Source organism: Nomascus leucogenys, chromosome 4 (genome assembly GCF_006542625.1).
Source record: "Nomascus leucogenys isolate Asia chromosome 4, Asia_NLE_v1, whole genome shotgun sequence".
Lineage (NCBI taxonomy): Eukaryota > Metazoa > Chordata > Mammalia > Primates > Hylobatidae > Nomascus > Nomascus leucogenys.
This window is the reverse complement of record NC_044384.1, coordinates 76,875,783-76,893,748: the sequence shown is the minus strand read 5'-3', so window position 1 is coordinate 76,893,748 and position 17,966 is coordinate 76,875,783. Positions and strand designations below refer to the sequence as shown.

Here is a 17,966-nt window from a genome sequence, read left to right as displayed (position 1 = left end):
AGGTTCTGATTGTACCTCAAGCCAGTAATGCATCCCAATTTGGGATTCCTGTCCCTCTGATCACCCTAGTTCCTCGGTCCCTCTTCTAGCCTGTTTGGAAACCTGCTTCTGTGACCTGGTTCATCCCTGATGGCTTCTACCTCACAGGAGCCGAGAGAGAGACCACATACCCCCACAGGGTTGCTGTGTGCAGGTGTGTAGGCTGTGCACTGCACAAGGGCATTTAGCCAAGGAGGCAAGTGTGCGCCGAAACCCAGCCTTGGTCTCTGTTTGCTAAGGTGTTTGCTCTGGCATGGGGCTGTGTTTCCCTGAGGGAACAGTGCCTTTTTACATTTACCCAAAGCCACGTTGGGGCTGTCTGTGACCAGGAGTGTGTACACGACTCCTCCTTGCAGGAGAACTGCTCTTGTTTCCTGAAGGAACAGGGTCTGGAAGAGGGCTGTTAACCAGACAGCAGGTCTTCCCCAGGCTTAGTTCCTCAGGCACCAGACAACTCAGAGTTGGCTGCAGCTCTTCCCCTGGACAAATGAAGAGAAGAGGTGCCACCAGCACCCACTCTTGGCTGCCAGACTGCGCCTCACCTAGAGTGCAGGGCTTCAGCTCCTCATCATGGCGGGGGAGCGCACACCACCTCCAGCCACCAGGAAGCTCTCTGATGGCGGGGGATGGCTCCCCTTTTCCAACCCTCCTGGCCCTGAAATCCTTACATTCTGAGACCTCATCCCGCTTTCGGGGTCCCAAGTCAACAAATCTTACAGTAGATAAAATAATAGAATTTTTTAATAAATTTTTTTTTCCCAAACAACTTCTTTTGATCTTCACCACGCAGGGGCCACAGTGGAGAGGAAAGTTCTCTCCAGGTGCCCTAAAAAGTGTCCAGGGTAGACTTAGGAGAAAAGTATTCCTCCAGTGTCAGGAGGTTGAGGGGACTAGGGTAAGCAGGGGTCAGGGTCAGCCTGGCCCTGACTGAGGCATCCCCCAAAGGGTCCTGGGTGGGGCTCCCTGGGGGAGCTTCCAAAGGCTCTGCTGGTGGAAGATGCTCTGCAGACAAAAGCCCCTCTGGTGTCTGCTGTGGGCCCTTAGGAGTGCGGGTCAGCGGCTGCCTGGGGGGCCCCACCCCAGCATTGGGATGGGGAAGAGTTAATGGCCAGAATTGGGGAGGGCAGGGCTGAACCACCACACACGCCCTCTTGGGGCTGCCATAAGTCAGGACAGCCCAGGGGGCAGCCAAGGAGAGGCGGCCTGGTCCCCGGGAAGAAGAAGAGCTGGGAGGGGAAAGGGAGGCAGCAAGGCCAGGGGCGGGGGCGGGACTGGGGCCGGAGCCGCAGCCCCGGGTGGACGGGAAGCGGGGATCGGACACTGGCCTCTTCAATCTCAGCACCGCAGTCAGAGGTGGTGGGGCACCAGGAGCAGGAGGCAAAGCAGAGGGCTAGGGAGCCCGGCCGAGAGCGCAGGGCCTCGGGAGTCCGGGGACGCCTGGCAGGCAGCGCCGGGGCACGTCTGCTCCCCTCGCTGGTCCTCACCCCCGTAGCCCCCCCAGTAGTCGTCCTCGGTGGGCGCGTCCCCGCCCTGGCGCCCCCGCGAGTCTTCGGCAGGCAGATCTCGGTAGAGGGTGGAGGGGTCGGCTGGGGGCGCCCCGGCCTCGGCCACCCCGTACAGGTGGTTGGAGGAGCTGTTGCCGCGGGCGCGGCTGCCCGGCCGCGTGGGTGCCGCGGGCGGACACGCCTGGAAGTCGGCCTCGCGGAGCGCACGCAGGTCTCGGCCCTGGCGCTCTGGGGGTGTGGCGCAGGTCACGTCGGAGCTGGACACGCGCGCGCGCTGGAACCAGGCCCAGAGCGGCCGCGCGCGGCAGTCGCACGCCCAGGGGTTGGCGTTGAGCCGCAGGAACTCGAGCGAGGGCAGGTCGGCGAGCGCCTCGCCGGGCAGCGAGGCCAGGCTGTTGTTGAACAGGTAGAGGATGGTGAGGCGGCTGAGGCCGCGGAAGGCCGCGCGGTGCACGCCCTGCAGCCGGTTCCCGTGCAGCAGCAGCCGGTCCAGGCTGCCCAGGCCGCGAAACACGTGCTCTGTGAGCAGCCGCAGGCGGTTCCCGTGGAGGAAGAGGTGGCTCAGGTTGGCCAGGTCCGCGAACAGGTCATCCTGGGTGGGGTGGAGTGGGACACAGAAGAAGAGAATGGGCCTGAGGCAGGGTGCAGACCCCGCTGGGGCCTGGGCCGGGGGAGGGAAGGGGGTGCACCGTGGCAGAAGAGAAAGGGTTGATTCATAGCATCCTGGGTTTGGATTCTGCCTCCTCTAACCTATTTGCTGTGGAAAAAGTGGTATTGGTGAGGTCAGTGGTTGCTAAACTTTCGGGTGTATTAGGATCCCCTGCGGATCTCTGAGCAGGGTGGGGCGGGGGGCAGAGTTTCTAATTCAGGAGGGTTGGGGTGGAGCCTGGGAATCCGCATGTCTACAGGTTCCCCAGGGAAGCCAGTGCGGCCATGGCAGGACTACAGTTTGAGTTTCAGAACTTCTGGTTTGGTGAAGTATGGAGACTGGGGAGCCAGCCTTTCTGATTTCAAATCTTGGATCTGTCATTAAGTGATGCCACCTTGGGCAAGTCGCTCAGGATATCTGTGACTCAGTTTCCTCATCTGTATAATGTAGAGATTAAATGAAGCAGCATGTATGAAGGTGCTTAGAACACCTTTCCTTGTGGAGTTCTATGAGTTCCATGAGTTAGCCATTATTCTTTTTTTTTTTAATTTTTGTTTTTGTTTGCTAGCCATTATTCTTAACTTGACCAAGCCAGTCATCTCTCTGTGCCTGTTTCCTCATCTGTAAAATGGGGATGAGTATACCTACTTCCTGGGTTTGTTCTGAGGATTCCAGAGGATGGTTCACATAAAGATCATATGAGGAAAGTGCCGGACACGTGCCCAGCACACAGGGATCCGATGATGAAGCCCACAGGCTCAGCACTTAGAGCCCTGGTTCAAAATCCAGCTTGCCTTTTCCCTAGCTGTGTTATTTTAGGCAAGTTTTAACCTCATGGAGTCTCAGTTTCCCCAGTATGTGTAACATTCCTTATTATGTATAATCCCCTCAGCAGGCGAAAGGAGGGTTGGATGATAAATGCTGTTAAGGGTATAGTATCTGGCAGATGCATAATCAACCATCAATAAATGGTGGCTACTATGACAATAGGGGTTCAGTTAGAACTGGGTCCTGTCCCTTTTCTTTAAAAGATGAGCTCCCTGGGGGAACCAAAGTACTGCTACTAGGCTGGGTATTGGGGTGAGGGGCATCAGCTCCACCCCCAGAGGCGGCAGGAGAGGAGAGGAAGGAAGCCGCATTGCATCACTACTCCCCTTAGAGGCGCTGTCCCACCTGCCTGGTGCTAGGGAGTCACCTAATCAGGCCACATTAGTGCAGAAAGGACCTTGGAACTATGGTTCAGAATTAACATCGGGGAGCGGGGGATGTGTGTGGCCCACGGCCAGTGGGGATTCCTGGACTCTGCATTATAACCAGCTCACCAGGGGATTCTGATGATCAGCTGACTTGGGAGCTAATGCCTTGGCACCCATCAGCCCAGCTCACTTTTTTAGAGGAGAGCACGGCGGCTCAAAGAGATAAGGGCTTGCCAGAGAGGGAAGCAGGACTTCAGCTCCCTGACCTCACTGCCTTGAGTCCTCCCCTCTTGTGCAGGGCATCACTGTGGTCAGCAGGTTCCAGGAGGTCTGGGTCTCAGAACAGGAACATCCACTCTGCTCAGGCCAGTTCACCCCGGGGGCCTGTTCCCTGACTGTGGCTCTCCCTCCCTCACTGCCTGGGGAGACGCTCCCCTCCCCATGCCTGCCACCCAGGAGCCTGGTCGGAGGCCTCAGGTTGGGGGAGGGCATTGACTCCCAGCCCACACCCACAGCCTCCACCTTCCTGTGCTCCTGCCTGTTCTCGCCCCCTCCCATCTGGCTTCCGCCCTCTTCGCTACAGGAACTGAGCCTGCCAAGAGCCCTCCTCTTGGCCACATTGAGATCCGTCCCCCTCAACCTTCTCGGCTGCCTCTGACACCAGCATTCTCCGCCCCCTGCTGCCACCATCCCAAATCCTGGCGCAGGCCTCCAGCTGGTTCCTTGCACCTCCCTGGCCTCAGCCTGGCTCACCGTGGCCTGGTGCTCTTGTTCTCTTCCAGGCCCATCCAGGGGGTAGGCTTGGAATCCCTGCCACTCAAAACACCTAAATGGGGTTCCTCTTTTTATGGAGTGTCAGCAAGAGTAGGACACACCCAGAGATGTATGGTCAGAGGATCGAAAAGGGGCCGGGGGTGGGGGGAGAGGGAGCAGGGGTAATCCACATTTTGGGGGACCTCGGGAGGTCAGGAAGAGTAGACCAAAGGTTCAGAGATCCTAGGGAATTCAGGTGCCTTTGACCCACAGCCCCAGGTTTTGGTCCACAGAATTTCTTGATTCCAACCTCCTCTCCTCTCCTTTTGTTTCTCTGCAAAATGTCCTGCCCCTCCCTTCTCTGAGCCTCTGCCTTGGGGTCCATTGCCCCCTCCCCCCATCCAAGCTGTTGCCAAATCCCGTTGCCACTTCCTTGACTGTAGCTTTCAAATCCGGTCCTTCCTCTCTCCACTGTTAAAACCGTTCTCTATGCATTAATAAGCTCTTGGCTTTCACAGCCCTAGCCCTCCCCCCGCCCCTCCCTATCTCCCCTCCCTCTGGGCTGACAGCCTCTGCTAAAGTCATCCTCTTCCATTTCAAAAACCACATTTCCCTTGCCTCCCCACTGGCCGGTTCACGGCTCTCTGCATCCATTTGGAATCTTAACACAGCATCCCTGCCTGCTTCCCTGACAGCATCCTGTTCTTAACCTTGCCTCCCTCCAAACTCCCAGCTCTTGGCTGTGACACTAATCAAATCAGCTGCTTGGCTGTGTGACCTTGGACAGCTGCAAGCACCTCTCTGGGCCTTGGTCTTTTCATCTGTGAAACAAGGGACTTAGGATAGGTGATCTTTAAGATCCCATCTGCATCTGATTTTTATGAATTGGTGAGTTCTGGGATATGGCCTCATTCATTCCACAGAGCTGTACCAAGTGTCTACTCTGTGCCAGGCACCCCCGCTCACAGAGCTCATCAGTCTAGGATGGGTATCATCGTCATCATCGGCGTCAGCATTGTCAAGCAGGTAACTTATTGAGCTCTTACCATGTGCCAAGCTCTGTGCTACACAGATCCTATATAGTAACTTAATTGTCACAACCCTATGAGGTGGATACTATTATTATCTCCATTTCAGAGATTAGGAGAGGGAGCCTCAGAGAAGTGAAGTGACTCGCCTAGGGTCCAACAGCTAATATTCAGTGGAACGTGGCTTCCAACTCCAGAGACCTCTGAACAACTGCACTCTGGAGTCAGACAGAACTGGGCCAATTCTAGGTCATGTTCCTTACTAGCTGGGTGACCTTGGACTGTGCTTTTATTTTGTTGAGCTTCAGTTGGTGTCCTCCCTGGTAAATGTTAATGGATAGCTTCCATTCATTGGATACTCACTTCGTACCAGACATTGGGCTGAGCTCAGTAGGATCTCATTTAATCCTCACAACCCCTGCTTCCCAGGGTACAGGTTATCCCCATTTCACAGATGGGTCCATCGAGGCTCAGAGTGGTTAAATAACTTGCACAAAGCCATAGAGCAAATTGGAGGTATGGCTGGGATTCAAACTGAGATCTGATCTGCTTGAGCATAAAGACTATTTTTAAACCATCAGGCCAGCTGTGTACGGTGGCTCATGCCTGTAATCCCAGCACTTTGGGAGGCCAAGGCGGGTGGATTGCTTGAGTTCAGGAGTTTGAGACCAGCCTGGGCAACATGGTGAAACTCCGTCTCTATAAAATACAAAAATTAGCTGGACATGGTGGCACATGTCTGTAGTTCCAGCTACTGGTGAGGCTAAGATGGGGGAATTGTTTGACCCCAGGAGGTGAGGCTGCAGTGAGCCAAGATTGCACCACTGCACTCCAGCTGGGTGACATAGTGAGACTCTGTCTCAAAAACAAAAACAAAACAAAACAAAACAAACAAAAACCTTGCAGGCCACTGTAATGATTGAAAGAGAAAACAAGTGTCAGCGGCTGCGGTGGCTCATGCCTGTAATCCAACACTTTGGGAGGCCGAGGTGGGCGGATCACCTGTGGTTAGGAGTTCAAGACCAGCCTGGCCAACATGGTGAAACCCCCCTCTCTACTAAAAATACAAAAATTAGCCAGGCATGGTGGCACACGCCTGTAATCCCAGCTACTTGGGAGGCTGAGGCAGGAGAATCGCTTGAACCCGGGAGGCAGAGGTTGCAGGGAGCCGAGATAGTGCCACTGCACTCCAGCCTGAGCAAGAGAGCAAGACTTCATCTCAAAAAAAAAAAAAAAAAAAAAGGAAAGAAAAAAAAAGAAAACAAGTGTCTTTATTATCTGGCTACATTTGAGTAGGGAATATGCTCTGGGAGAACAGGGCCACTGTTTCTGTTCTCCCCTGAATCCCTGGCACCTGGAACATTGCCTGGCATGTGGTAGGTACTCAGTAAATATCTGTTGATGAATGAACTCACCTGGCACAGTGCCTGGCCCTTCCCCATTCTGAAAAGCTGTGGTCCTCTGGTGGGGTTTCCTCCAAAGCTCCCCTTCGGGGCAGGCCTGGCTCCATCTTGGGTCACACCTGCACCCTGCGGATCTCACCCCAGCCCACATATTTCCTCACCTGCCTGTGGCATCTCCCAGCCCAGCCCCACCAGGCAGTTCACAGGCAGAGGCTGTTTTTTCCATCTCCTCTATAAAAGGCCAGGTGTGAAGTTGCTTCCTTCCCATGATGCCTGGTATCATTCATGCCAGGGGCATAGAGAACAAACACTTTCCATTTCAGAAGACCCCAGTGTCCACCTGAGGTCCCCTCTGCCCAAGCCTTTGCTGACCTCAGGTCCTGATTGCTGTTCTTGGCCTGAGAGTCATTGGAGGATAGGGTCATAATAACATGATTTCTTCAGCACTGAACTATGGGCTTTTTTTTTTTTTTTGAGACAGAGTCTTGCTCTGTCACCCAGGCTGGAGTGCAGTAGGACGATCTCAGCTCACTGCAACCTCCACCTCCCAGGTTCAAGTGATTCTCCTGCCTTAGCCTCCCTAGTGGCTGGGATTACTGACACCTGCCACCCACCTGGCTAATTTTTGTATTTTTAGTAGAGATGGGGTTTCACCATGTTGGCCGGGCTGGTCTCGAACTCCTGACCTCAAGTGATCCACCCACCTTGGCCTCCCAAAGTGCTGGGATTACAGGCATTAGCCACCACACCAGGCCTGAACTATGGGCTTTCTATACACTAACTCGTTTCCTATTTACAGCCATTCTTGGTGGAAGATATTATTTTCATTATTCCTAGTTTGCAGATAAAGTAAGTGAGGTTCAGACAGGGTTAGCAACCTGCCTTAAAGTTAAATAAGTCAGAAAATAGCAGATCGGGGATTCAAGCTCAGGCCCTCTGACTCCAAATTCCTCCTAAACAACTAATATATATTGATAAGGAGATTTTGAAGGCATTAAATGCATGATCAATTTGTAGTAGTATTTGATCTTAGTCGTAGTAGTAGTAATTATTATTATAGTGCCCATATGTGCTAAATGCCTTACATTTTAATCCTTGCGCTAAATGCCTTACATTTTATTCCTTACAAAACTTCTTAAATAAGGATTGTTATTGGCTGGGCATGGTGGCTCACACCTGTAATCCCAGCACTTTGGGAGGCCTAGGCAAGTGGATCACCTGAGGTCAGGAGTTCAAGACCAGCCTGGCCAACATGGTGAAACCCGTCTCTACTAAAAATACAAAAGGTAGCTGGGTGTAGTGACACACGCCTGTAATCTTAGTTACTCAGGAGGCTGAGGCAGGAAAATCACTTGAACCTGGGAGGCAGAGGTTGCAGTAAGCCGAGATTGCACTACTGCACTCCAGCCTGGGTGATAAAGCGGGACTTTGTCTCAAAAAAAAAAAAAAAAATTATTATTAAGTACTATATGTAGGAGCCAGGATTTGAACCTAGGTCTTGCTGAATCCAAACTGTGTGCTTTCAAAAATGAGCCTGCGCAATTGTACTCCAGAGTACTGTCCCCTTGTAGCCAGACCATGAGGTTCAAGCACCAGCTCTTTCTGGGTGTGTGGCCTCAGGAACATTCATCCCATATCCCTAGTGCCCCTAACTGTCCCTATCACCAGCTTGTTGTGAGGCTCAACATGATGGTGAGAAGACATAAGCCTCCAGTCACACCGACAATGGTTGAAAAGATTTATGATTGGAGGTGACTATATCTCTATAGAGTCTTCAGGGCCCCCAGCCTCACCTTCTCCATTGTTAACAAGGAGGTGAAAATAATCTCCCAACTGGGCTGTAGAAATGAGATGAGGTGGCTAAGTGCACTTCATAAACTGTGAGGTGCAATTTCTGGGACTCACTCATGACCTCAGTATAATCCTTGAAGTTGACCCACATCTTCAGGATGGAGTCCAAGTTGGGCCACTTCACTGAAACCAACGTTAAATAAGGCGCGTTTCTTTTTTTAAAATAGTATTTTAACAAGCGTTTATATAGCACTTACCGTATGCCAAGCACTATTCTAAGTGCTTTACAAATTATTCATGCATTTAATGCTTTCAAAATCCCTAGGAGATGGGTGCTCTTGCTATCCCCGTTGTACAGATGAGAAAACTGAGGTCTGAGGAGGTAAAAAAAAAAAAAAATGCCACACGCTTGTAAATGGCAGAGTGGATACCTGTAAAGTGCTTGGCACTGTGGCTGACCCTGTGTACCCACTAAGTGGTGGCAGCTACTGCTATTACTGTCACTATTTAGGCAACAATAAGAATAATATAAGACATATTTCTCCAATATACCGTGCATTTTACTTCTTTCCCTCTTCATAGGAATGGTATCTGAAGGCAGGGGGTTTGGTCTGTGCTGTTCACTACTGTATTCTCAGCATCTAGCTCGTAGTGGGTGCGCAGTATGTCTGTTAGATTGTTTTGGCTATTGTTACTATCATTAGCATCATCAGCACTGACCTGATTTTCCAACCAGCAGATTGGTAACTAGTTAGGCACTAGCCCTGGATGAGGCAGAGGAAGCACCTTCCAGGTTCAAGTAGGGAGAGGGCAGAATTTGGATATTCTCACCCCCTTCCAGTCAGAGGCTCTGTAGCCAAGGGAAGATTTTCTCTCAGGGTGGTTTGGAGGGTGTGTTATTGCTTCCTGGGGAAATGAGTGGGATGGTTTGCGTGTCAAACAGTCAGCATAACAACAACAATAAACAATAATTAGATCAATAATAATAACAATAAATAACAATTACTGTTATTCCTTCCATTTTCAAAGCATCCATTCTCCAGCTGCATAACAGAGATTTACCCTTTTCTTTCTTCCCCTGCACTGAGATGACAGGTTTGGAAAATGGGAATCTAGAAGGGGTGTGGGCTTCTCCCGTCCCATTACCCAGTGAACTGGAGAGAAGCGCAACTTTCTGTGGGATGCCAGTGGCTGTGGCTCTGCCTTCTCTCTCTACTTCCCCGTGATGTGGGCAGACTTGAGGGTAGGCGAGAAAAACAGCTGCAAAGGCCTATGGGCAGGGGACCCTGGGGGAAGGCAGAGTGCCCTGAAGACAAACACGTGAGATCACAGAAACAGATACACACACGCAGACAGACATGGGGGTGTATGCAGAGTGGGTGTGTGAAGGGAGACAGACAGAAGAGGCAGAAGACAGATGGGGGAGGCAAGTTAGTGAGAGAGGCAGTGATGGATGGAAAGGGATAGACAGACAGACAGGCAGAGGCAGAGAGGTGAAGGTTGTGGAGTTAGAGGGAGGGAGAGAGAGAGAGAGAGGAGCAGCAAGGGACCTAAACAGGTAGAGAGACAGAAGGGAAAAAGTAAAGCCCCTGGAGAATGTAAGAGAGATGGAAACTTAGAAAAGAGACAGAGACAGAGAGAAATGGAGATGCTGAGGCAGGAAGGGTGGCCTGGGGAGAGAGGAGGGACGCACGCCAGGGTCGGGGAGCAGAGGGGCCCACAGAGAGAGGAAACCAGAAAGGGGCTGAGGGTGGGCGCAGGGCAGGCTCACCTGTAGGTGGAGCAGGCTGTTCTCCTGGAGGTAGAGGTACTGCAGGCTGACCAAGCCTCGGAAGATGTTGCCGGGCAGGCTGCTGAGCTGGCAGCGGTACAAATGCAGCGACTGCAGCCGCTCCAGGCCCTGGAAGGTGTCGGGCTCCAGCGAGCGCAGATGCCGGTTGTCACCGAGGTCCAGCTCCTCCAGGGCTTGCAAGTGGCGGAAAGTGCCCGGGTAGATGGTGGAGAGGTTGTTGGAGAAGAGCCACAGGGTGAGCAGGTTGGGACCAAAGGTGCCTGGCCGCAGCGTGCGGATGAGGTTGTTCTGCAGGAAGAGTCGCTGAGTGCTGGGTGGCAGGGATAGCGGCACAGAGGAGAAGTTGTTGGCCTGGCAGCTCACGGTGGGCGGGGATGAGTAGCAGGTGCAGAGCATGGGGCAGCTGGGGGCCGCCAGGGGCAGGGCCAGGAGCATCAGCAGGAGGCAGGCTGAGGCGGGAGCTGTGGGGAGGGGAAGCAAAACTTACTAGGTGGGCTTCCAGGGCAGGAGTGCCAGCTGGGGGCCAGCCCCCCCACTTGGTAAAGGCCTAGACCCGGCTGAATATGGTGGCTCACACCTGTAGTCCCGGCACTTTGGGAGGCCAAGGCAGGAGGATTGCTTGAGGCCAGGAGTTTGAGACTATCCTGGGCAACATAGGGAGACCCCTGTCTTTACAAAAAAAAAAAAAAAAAATTAGACGGGCATGGTGGCATGTGTCTGTAGTCCCAACTACTTGGGAGGCTGAGGCAGGAGGATCGCTTCAGCCCAGGAGTTTGAGGCTGTAGTGAGCAATGATCACACCCTTGCACTGCAGCCTGGGCAACACAACAAGACCCTGTTTCAGGGGGAAAAAATTAAAAAATAAAAATAAAGGCCTAGAGCCCTGGCGCTCCCACGTCTGGGGGCTCAGGGGACAACATTACAGCCTCAAGTGGCCTGGCCACTTCCACTTTCTGAGGCTTCTGGTATATTAAAAAATAATGCCAAAAGGCCATTGTAGAAAGCACTGCGAATTGTTTGAAGAATGATCATCTCTTCATTCCTGTTTTCACTATTGCATGTTTGACCTTGTCTAGAGATTAATGTCAAAAGACTAACGTCAGGGTTTCTCTGCCTCAGTATTGACAGTTGGGCCGGATAGTTCCTCGTTGTGGGGGCAGCCCTATATAAGGCATTTAGCAGCATCTCTGTTTTCTACCCACTAGATGCCAGCAGCACCCTGCCTCCAGTTGTGACAACCAAAATGTCTCCAGACATTGCCAAATGTCCCCTGAGGGGCAAAGTCACCCCACTGGAGAATGACTGGAAGTAACTTGGGACCCTTTGGAGATCTGAGGCCCATGTGAAATGGACTCACCCTGGGGTCTGGTCTTGCCAGCCTACTGGTGCCCAGTGCCCTTACTTTCCTGTACTTTTCACCCTTGCAGAGTCAGAGCCTCTCTGTGCCGGGAGAGGCCTTAAGGGTCAGGACTCAGTGGGTCTCTAAGTGAGGCCACCAGCCAGTCCTAGGAACGATGCAGAATTCCTGGGGGGACAGCCTGGGAATCTGCATTTTACACCCCAGGCTCTCCTCATTCACAGTTACTTAAAAACTTTTTTCTTTTTTTCTTTTGGAGACAGGGTCTTGCTCCATTGCCCAGGCTGGAGTGCAGTGGTACAATCATAGCTTACTGCAACTTGGATCATTTGGGCTCAAGCAATCCTCCTGCCTCAGCTTCCTGAGTAGCTGGGACCACAGGCCCGTGCCTCTGCACCCAGCTAATTTAAAAAAAATTTTTGGCCAGGCGTGGTGGCTCATGCCTGTAATCCCAGCACTTTGGGAGGCCGAGGCTGGTGGATCACGAGGTCAGGAGATGGAGACCATCCTGGCTAACATGGTGAAACCCCATCTCTACTAAAAATACAAAAAAAAATTTAACCGGGCATGGTGGCGGGCACCTGTAGTCCTAGCTACTTGGGAGGCTGAGGCAGGATAATGGTGTGAACCCGGGAGGCGGAGCCTGCAGTGAGCCGAGATCGCACCACTGCACTCCAGCCTGGGTGACAGAGTGAGACTCTGTCTCAAAAAAAAAAAAAAAATTGTAGGCATGGGGTCTTGCTATGTTGCTCAGTCTGGTCTCAAACTCCTGGCCTCAAACAATCCTCCCACCTTGGCCTCCCAAAGTGTTGGGATTTCAGGTGTGAGCTACCACATCCAGCCAAAGCTTTTTTTTTTCCCAAAGTAACTTTTGAAGGTTGGATATGATCCATCTTTATTATGATACTGATGGAAAAGCAGGCCCAGAGAGCCTGGGGGCTAGAGAGTGGAGTGCAGGTGCCTGTACTCATACTTTAATAGGGGTGCAGGGCCTCCCATCATCCCTGGCCTTTGCTGTCACTATAGCTGATAAAGTTCTAGGCCGGAACTAGCTTGACCTCTACACTTTCTTATGATTTCCAGGTGACTCCTGGGATTTTCTTCTGGCAGTTTTGCCTAGGGAGAAAGGGAGCCTGCACCCCCAAAGCCAGGCAGTCATCCCCTGGGCACACAGTGACTGAACACCTTCTGCTTCAAGCAACGTCCTGGGCTTTTGAAGGAAGACCTGTTTCTGCACTCTGAGATCCTGGGGCTCCTTGGGATCCAGAGACCCTGGGAAAGACTGAGGGGTTGGTGATTTTGAGTGTGGGATCTCCAAGGCTGCGAATTGCACATGCTTAGTGGTTGTTTCGTGTGTGACGTGTCATGCAACACAGGTTGCTGTGTGTGTGAATGCATGTATGTATCTGGGATTTTGGGTAGTGGTGTGAGCCAGGTGCTCACCAAATGCAGTGCTGCTGAGCCAGGTGTGCATGCAGGGGACTGACAGGCCCCGAGTGTGGCGCTGGCATCCCAGCTGCCCTGGTGTTCCTCCTCCAGAGGGGGGAGCACACAGGTGCGGGGTGGAAGATCCACACTCCCAGTGTGCTGCTCCTTGCTTTTGGGCCCCACTCTGAGTGTCCCCAGCCCCTCCTGGTGCTGCGTCGGTGCTGCGTCGGTGCGTGCTGGCCGTCCTCCGCGTGTGTGTGAGCGCCGGGCCCCGTGCGTGTGTAGGCTGGGTGTGATGTAATACTCAGTGACACAGCGGCTGCTGTTCCATTCGTTCACACCACCTCCGCGTTTCTCGGCCCTTCTCACCCCTCCCCCGTGTGGCGTTTCACGATTACTTTCTCCTCCCGAGTTTCTCAGACCCATGTGGGGTGGAGGAGCAATGTCTCTCACCCCTCATCTGAACCAGGCAGAGGTGGAGTGTGGAAGCACAGTGGGGACCCTGAGTGGGTTTCATGAGGGTTGAGGTTTGGGGCTTAGAAATGGAGATTTCAAAGCCGGAAGGGTCCGCTCGATTCCTCTGGTTCAAGCATCTGTTCTACTGAGGTGACGATTGGAGCTCAGAGAGAGCAAGCGACTTACCCAAGGTCACACAGCAAAGTGTTGGCAGGGAAAGGGCCAGAAAAGTCTCTTGATGCCCAGCCAGGGCACTTCCTTTCCTGTCAGAGTCACCCTCTGATTTCCATTTCCCTAAGGACTTGACACCAAAAGAAGCCAAATCCTTCTCTGATCCCTTAATCCTACCCCTTATCCACAAGCTCACCAGAGTGCGAGCCCTGATGGCCGCCAGCCCCTGGAGGATTACAGAGCTTTCCCCCAGCCTCCGGACTGACCGCTGCCCCAAGAGAGACAGAGGGAAGGATGTGCAATCTCAGAGGGCCCCAGAGGCAAGGCCCATTCCCCTGGCACCAGGGTTCCTTCCGGCCTTGAGGGTAAACTCTGCAGGAGCTGGCAAGGGTGCCTACTCCTCTTTCTCTCCCTAGACTCTCCTGCTCCCCACCTGCCCACATTGGACTACTTCTCTTCTCTTTCCCCACGCTCCTTCTTGTTCCCATGTCTTGTTCCCATGTCTCCCCCAACCAGGGCTCACCTCCCCCAGCCCATGATAGTGGTCCCTGCAGGCTCTCATGCTGGGGGCCCCCCTGTAACAGCTGCTGCATAACAGTGACTCTGTTGCCATTTCTGGCCCTTGCCACTGCCGTGCAAAGCAGCTGTAACCCAAGGAGCTCATCCATAATTCACGCAGCGGCTCTCACTGGAGGCATGGAGGAAGGGAGGGTGGGGGGCTCTGGGCCTCACTGCCCCCAGGCCTGCTGGGGCTGGAACGAGCACTCCAGGGCAGAGGTGGCGGGACTAGGGGGTTGGAGGACTAGAGAGCTGTGCCTTTCCCTCTCTCCCCCACTCTCAGTCCCTGCCCTGCCCAGTGTGTGCCCTTTTCTTTCTTGCTGCGTCCCTTCCCCACCCCCTGTTCTCACGCCTCCTCACCACCACTCCTTCCCTCCAAGCCCAGGCCTCCTCTCTCTCCCGAGGACCACAGCTCCACTCCTGGCCTTCATTTTGTGAATTCCTGGTGGAGACTGGGGCAAGATGCACAGAGTGTCAGAGCTGGAAAGTGGGATACCTCGGTGGCCACGTAGAGCTGACCCCTCACATCACAGGTAACACCACTGAGGGCTGGGGAGGGGAAGTGTCCGTTTCTGAGCACCCCAGGGCTCCTGACCAGGTCTCTACCGCTCGCCTTCATTGTCTTTCTCAGAAGCCTTCATTTCATCCCTCCACTACTTCATGAACAGAGGAAAGCCCTTTGTAGCAGCCTCCCCCACCCTCTCTGCTCATCCCCTCCTCTAAAGTCAGCAGGGGATGGCTAGAGCTGCAGGGGAGAGTACAGCAGGGTAGGAGGAAACCAAGAAGCACCTATTTTGTCCCAGGCACTGCATTTGTACATGTTAACTTCTTTATACATTGAACACAACACGCATTATCTCCTGGAGGTCAATATTGTGGCCCCCAATTTGCAGATGAAGGAAGGGAGCCCCAGAAACATGACACAGTGGCCTCAGGTCATGCAGCTAGTACAAGGTGGAACCCAGATTGGAAAAGAGGGGCATCAAGCCCATGTCAGAGAGACTCTCTGATCTTTCTTTAAGAGGTCGCCACATCCTCTGCAGAAACCACGCCTGAATGTGTGAGACACTGCCCTTGAGGTAAAGACAGGAGAGAAATTGCACCCAGGTGCCTAGGGCTGGGCCAGCCACAATGCTGAGTCTGTTTGGCTATTCAGGGTCAAGGCAAGGAAGGGACTCCAGCTCTCTCTGCAACTTTCATCTCCTAGGCTTCCAGTTGCGGTTGCTCTAGAGTAGTGATTACATTTGGGAGTCAAGAAGAGATGACCCCTGTCCAGAAGATATGGCCAGAACTGACCAGGGGAGGGAGCCAAGAGAGGCCAGAACATGGTATTGATCCCGGAAGGCTGAAGCGTCCAGAGCCAAAAGTACCTGTTCACTGAGGGACCACTGTCCAGGACTCTGGCTATCAAACCTTGGAGTACCAAGGCTTAGAAACAAAGTTCTCAGCCCACAGGCCACTCTTTGGGCCGGAGCCCCCTGTAGAAGAAGGAACTTGAGGAGAAGAAAACTGGACCCAAAGTAGGGGGCAGGATCCAGGCTACCCACCCACAGGGCAGAGTCGCTGGTGCAGAGTGGTCCCAGGAAAGGATGCTCCCTGGAAAGGCAGCGGAGGCCTCTCGCTCTGGAAGGAGGGGCACAGGGTCCCAGACGAGAAGCAAGGGCTCCACACCCAACAGGCTGCTTCAGGGAAGGGCTGGGGCCTGCCGGCAGATGCTGAGGGGGCAGGGGCTGAGGAGGTGGGAGCTGAGGAGTGGGATGGAGGTGGTGGTGATGCCAGTGACGCAGGGGCCTGGGGAGGCACTGACGCGGGTGACGGAGGTTTAGAGCTGCTGCAAACAGCTTCTCACTCTGCCAGAATGTAACACCCCAAAATAAGCAGCCACCGTGGTGGCGGCGGCGGCTGCAGAATCCAACGTCCGGGCCGGATAAATAAATGGCAGCACAGGAGCCAGCCTGGTTGCCCACCCTCGGAGGCTGCCACTCCCCTTCCAAAGTCCTCACCCTCGGTCCCTCACAGCCACTCCCAGGGCCCTGAGCTCAAAGCACCCCCCATCTGGCCCACCAGCCACTCCCTGAGAGAAGAAATGTGGCAGGCAGGCGCTTTGGGAATGGAGGGCTTCCCACGTGGAAGTGGTTACCAGAAGCCTCTTTGTCTCATCCCTGGGCAGCACCCCCAACCCCCAGTCCGTCTCTCCCAGCCTTTCTCTTCCTCCTCCTCTTCCCTCCTCTCCAGCCCCTCTCCCATCCATGGTTCCCTGTCTCCCTCTTCCCCGGTTCCTGATACCCCTTCTCTAGCCACCATCCCCATCCTTCTCTGGTTTCTGATCTTTCCATTCTCCTTTTCCATTCCAGTCCCCAGGGTCCCAGTCCTGATTCTCTTTCCCGCTACCTCCATCCCAGGATTCTGGGTCCCTGTCCATAGTCTTCTTCCCACCCCTCCCCTGAGCTGGTCTTTCCTCTCCTTCCCTCTTCCTTGGTCTTCACCTGGGTCCCACTTCCCTCCACGCTTTTCCCGTCTAACCTTTATTCCTTCTCCTCCTCCCCCTCCCCCGCTCCATCTCCCTCCTCCTTTCAGCTTCCCTCACCACTTTCTCCATCTTTGACTTCTCCTTCCTATCCCTCTCCCTCTGACCCCTCCCCACCCCACCCCCAATCTCTGGCCCACACCCTTATGTGTCATTCAATCAGTAGAACTATCCTCTTTCTAGCGCCCTCCATCTGTCCTACCAAAGAGGGCCACTTGGATTTCCCTCTGCGCCTCCTACCTCCCCACACAGCCCCCTACCCACATCTCCTGTCTTCCCAGGTGGCCAGAAAGTGCTGAGGCACCGGGCAGGAGGAGTTGCTGAGTCGGCGCTTCCCCAGTCGGCCCGAGTCCTCAGCGTCCCCCGGAGCAGGTGGAGCCGGGACAGCGGAACCTGAGCCTCCCTCCCCACTCCGGGCCGGGTCTACCTGCCCCCTGCGTCCCACCTCGGTCACGAGCTCCTCGCACGCGCCCGCAGGCTCCCAGCCAAGTGCCCTCCTGCTGAGAACAGCCCTGGCGGCGGGGGCGCGGCCCCAGCGCTGAGCTTTTCCCCTTCCCCAGGTTACCTCACCTCCCCAACTGCCCCACCCTCAATCCCTGAAACAGGGGACGCCCTGCTTCTCTCCCCAGGATGCCCTCCGCTCTCCCGCCGCCGGCGTTCTTACCTTGCAGCAGGCGCCTGAGCCCGGGCAGCATCTTGTCTCGATGCTCGGGGGAGGGGGCAGCGGGGGGAGGGCGTTCCCACTCGCTCCCTGAGCCCGCCGGATGCACGGCGGGGACCCCGCGGGGCTCCGGGAGGGCCCGGGAGTCCCCAGGCTGCGTGGCCGGGCCGCGGCGCTCTACCCTGCGCCCCCCGGGCTGCGGGCCTCGGGAGGAGCCATCGGCCCCGACGGGACGGGGCGGGGCGCGACGGGGCGGGGAGGGCTGGGGCTGGCCGTCAACGCCCAGCGCCCGCGCCCCGCTAGCTGCGCTGTCCGCTCGAGAGTCCGTCAGTCCGTCGGTCTGTGTGCCCAGGCTGCTAGCCGAGGGACAGTGGGGACAGCGAGGAAGCTCTTCCCAACCACCCCCACTCCTTCCCGCACTCGCTGGCTCCTCCCTCGCTTGCTGGCTTGCCGACTTAACCCTTTCTCGACCACTAGGAGGCGGGAGCGGCTTTCTAACCCCCTTCCCCCGCCCCCCTCCCCCCGCTTAAGGGACCCGGAGGACTGTGTTCAATCGTCCTCGCGGCGCCACTGTTCTAGAGATATCCCTTCTTGGGGGAATGCGGTAGTTTAGGGGAACCCCGTGGACTTGTCCTGTTCCCCCCTCCCAACT

General features: G+C 54.7%; 1 protein-coding gene across 1 annotated transcript; it reads right to left on the bottom strand.

Moving 5' to 3' along the window:
• Positions 1 to 762: 762 nt before the first annotated feature.
• RTN4RL2 (reticulon 4 receptor like 2) lies at positions 763 to 17,680 on the bottom strand. Its single transcript, XM_030810827.1, has 3 exons — positions 17,318 to 17,680; positions 10,136 to 10,617; positions 763 to 2,136 (listed from the first exon to the last, which is right to left on the bottom strand). The coding sequence occupies exons 1-3, from the start codon at positions 17,346 to 17,348 to the stop codon at positions 1,387 to 1,389; spliced, it is 1,263 nt and encodes a 420-aa protein (XP_030666687.1). The 5' UTR covers positions 17,349 to 17,680; the 3' UTR covers positions 763 to 1,386.
• Positions 17,681 to 17,966: the final 286 nt, after the last annotated feature.

Bases quoted from the DNA above. Each gene is read 5' to 3' on its own strand.
- RTN4RL2 (XM_030810827.1), bottom strand. From the start codon at position 17,348: ATGCTGCCCGGGCTCAGGCGCCTGCTGCAAG. The intron at 10,618-17,317 runs GTAAGAACGCCG...CCCTCCCCACAG, and splicing joins GCTCAGGCGCCTGCTGCAAG to CTCCCGCCTCAGCCTGCCTC. The intron at 2,137-10,135 runs GTGAGCCTGCCC...CACCCCACCCAG, and splicing joins ACAGCCTGCTCCACCTACAG to GATGACCTGTTCGCGGACCT.